The sequence below is a fragment of the Hyposmocoma kahamanoa genome, unplaced genomic scaffold (genome assembly GCF_003589595.1).
Source record: "Hyposmocoma kahamanoa isolate Upper Pololo Valley unplaced genomic scaffold, ASM358959v1 102, whole genome shotgun sequence".
NCBI lineage: Eukaryota > Metazoa > Arthropoda > Insecta > Lepidoptera > Cosmopterigidae > Hyposmocoma > Hyposmocoma kahamanoa.
This window is the reverse complement of record NW_020653337.1, coordinates 15,908,346-15,911,385: the sequence shown is the minus strand read 5'-3', so window position 1 is coordinate 15,911,385 and position 3,040 is coordinate 15,908,346. Positions and strand designations below refer to the sequence as shown.

General features: G+C 39.7%; 1 protein-coding gene across 1 annotated transcript in view; it reads right to left on the bottom strand.

Moving 5' to 3' along the window:
- LOC113233936 (hypodermin-B-like) overlaps positions 1–2,315 on the bottom strand; it is a 16,426-nt gene extending 14,111 nt beyond the window's left edge. The window contains exons 1-2 of the mRNA XM_026469175.1: positions 2,249–2,315; positions 1,354–1,551 (exon numbers count right to left, since the gene is read on the bottom strand). Of these exons, the coding sequence (XP_026324960.1) occupies positions 1,354–1,551; positions 2,249–2,315 (265 nt within the window). The remainder of the gene's footprint in view (positions 1–1,353; positions 1,552–2,248) is intronic.
- Between the last annotated feature and the right edge of the window lie 725 nt (positions 2,316–3,040).

The following is a 3,040-nucleotide window of genomic DNA, read 5'->3' as shown; positions in this document are numbered from 1 at the left end:
TTCATGGTAAACGTTAGAACCACTCAAACGGAATATTATCATATTTACAACAAGTACACCAAAAATTTCATGAAGAGTTATTTTTAAATATACTTCTAATTGGCAAGTAGGAGTTTTTTAGATGTCTAATAAATTTTAACCTATACACAAATTTTATTATAATAATCTTTCACGGGAATTGAATAATTCGTTTTGCAGCTATTCTGAATAAATTTACTGTTTGAGTTAATACACTATTGTATTAGCAGTGGGATATCTCCGAGGCACTTCTGACAAAATCAAGAAGTGTAAACTCCCCCAGTCAACGATTGAAGTAGGGAGCCATGGGCTTCTCATGGGCCCAAGGCTATATTCGAAACATCGTTGATTAAGAGGCTCACTAAATCCCATTTTCGTCATAAAGGAGATTTTCTCTATTTTTCTTTAATTGAAAAGAACAAGAAAAATTTTGTGAGTTCATCAGGCCTTCACTATAAAACTGCATTTGGAAAACTGACTATAAATACAATAACATTACAATTTAAATCCCTGGACAAGTAAAACGCATACTGAGTTCATAGACTTTCGCGAATGTTACACATAGGAAATGAAAATATTAGTTATCTCCATTGGTCAAATTGGTTGTACATTTTACATTGAAACCGAGGATATATATATAAGTATTAAAATGTCTGTGTATCTACAACAATGATTCCCAAAGTGGTCTATCGATGATTCCCCAGGAGTCACTACCATCTGTAAAGGGTTCACGTCAGTGATCAAAATAGGGGGTGCATAAGACGTTAACGACACAAGAGTATCTTTAGTATGTCGTGATCAAAATTTACAATAAATTACCTATGAAGTAAACATTCAACAAACAAGACATTCTGTCAGATAACTAATAACGATAATAACGCATGCGCTCATAGCCTTGCATTAGTGAAACCCTGTATCGCAGGTGCTACGGACACATACATAGACATCGACAAATTACACCTAAACTCACGAGAGAAATAAAATTAGACGATACAAATATTTCTCCCGGCCCGGAAATCGAATCCAGAACCTCTGCTTAGCAGTCCAGCATGGTAACTGTTCGGCAACAGAGGAGGCAGGCAACTGCACAAAACTTAACATGTGTTTTTTTATAGTTTCTCACTATACAGTCAAATTTATCAAAGTTAGTAGCACTGCAACAGCTTCAAAAACACGAAAATGATGAATTTGTTAAAAACATCCATTTCCGCAACAACTGGGGTCTATGCAAAACAGAAAAAAAATGGCACGTGGTCTACAATAATTATTACTACGTATATGATATAAGGTCGATTATTTCCATCTTCATATTTTAAAACGTAATTAACATATTACCTAGGTAGACATCCATATCAATAGCCGATGTCATTGTTTCTTGATCTATGTCATAGACGCAGTGGCCAGCGGTGGCGATGACTCTGTGGCTTATGATTGCGCCGCCGCACGAGATCGTCTGATCTATTACCACTTGCGCTAAGTATGGGTATTGTTCGATTATCACTTCTACACCATTCACCACCATCTTGTGCAAGCCTGGAAATGATTTGATTTAATTATTTTATTTGGAAGTCGAAGGTTCTCGTGCGCAAAGAAAATCGCTAATGCGATGGAACCATCGAATAAAAGCAGCTATAGACTTAGTCCCATATCTATCTACTTAAGTTCTGTTTATAGTGTCCCTTCCTATCAACCGCTTGGTTATACGGATAGACCACTATTACCTGTGTAAGCAAGCTCGTACAGGGACCTTATCAGTTAGGTCCTAACTCCAGATCAGCCCGCTTACACAGACTTCATCCGGTGCTCAAAAGGCTAGTGCCTTGCGTGAGTGACCCCGGACTTACAATTACCCTATTGTCCAGATAGATGTCGGAGCGGTTAGCACGCTTACCTCCCGTTGTACATTTCCTAACTAGTTGCCACCGCTACGCTAAGCTGTTGAATCTAAATTCAAGTACCAAATTTCTGCTTTGGTGGCGGAAATGTCGGTACGCTTATTTCCCAAATCCGAAGCGTATCTTCAGTTCCCAAAATTCCTAAGCGGCTTTAGACAGTCATTACCACTTATACAACCATGAGAGGAACGAGTACGAATTGTAATTACCGAGGACTTGAAAAAACCAGGTACAAGAACGTAAACTTTGAGACGTAACTCGAGAGAGGCAAGAAGTGAACGACGATAAGCTGGTGTTGATCTTTTAATTAACCATTTAATTTAGTACGATCTTACCTGTCAGATTAAGACCAGCAGTACTCGGTTTGATGATTAGTATGAAAAGTATCCAAAGAGGACACATGCTTCATACTCTTCCAACGTCTTCAGTTCCGTGCAAGGAATGTAATGACTTTAAATTGATTTTTAATTGATTTTGCCATATACTTGATAACAATGAAATTTTAATGCAAATAAATTACTTTCTTGTTTTGCTCTTGGTTGCTAATAATAACTACACTACAACAAAGCTGTGAATTTTATGGTGAGCACGCAATTGGTGATTCACTTTGACATTACCAAATGTAGGTGTATTTGTTGCGTAAGTCACCACACTTATTCACGCGGAATAGGCTAGAGCTGATTAGGAAAAGCTTTATACCCATGCCATCATCAGCATGTCAGCCGGAAGACTCCCCCAAAGATTTCCAGACCAGCCGATCATACGCGACGTGCATCCATCGGTTACCCGCCGCCCTTACCAGGTCATCCGTCCATCTAGTAGGGGGCGTCCCACTGAACGCCTTCAGGTTCGTGGTTTCCACTCAAGAACCTTTCTGCTCCAACGGCCGTCAGTTCTACGAGCTATGTGTCCTGCCCACTGCCACTACAACTTGCTAATCCTTCGAGCTATTACGTTGACTTTCGTTCTTCTACGGATCTCCTCATTTCTGATTCGATCACGTAGAGAAATACCGAGCATTGCCCGCTCCGTAGCTCGTAGAGTGACTTTGAGCTTTTTTATGAGGCTCATAGTAAGTGGCCACGTCTCAGAGCCGTAGGTCATCACTGGCAACACGTACTGCTCGA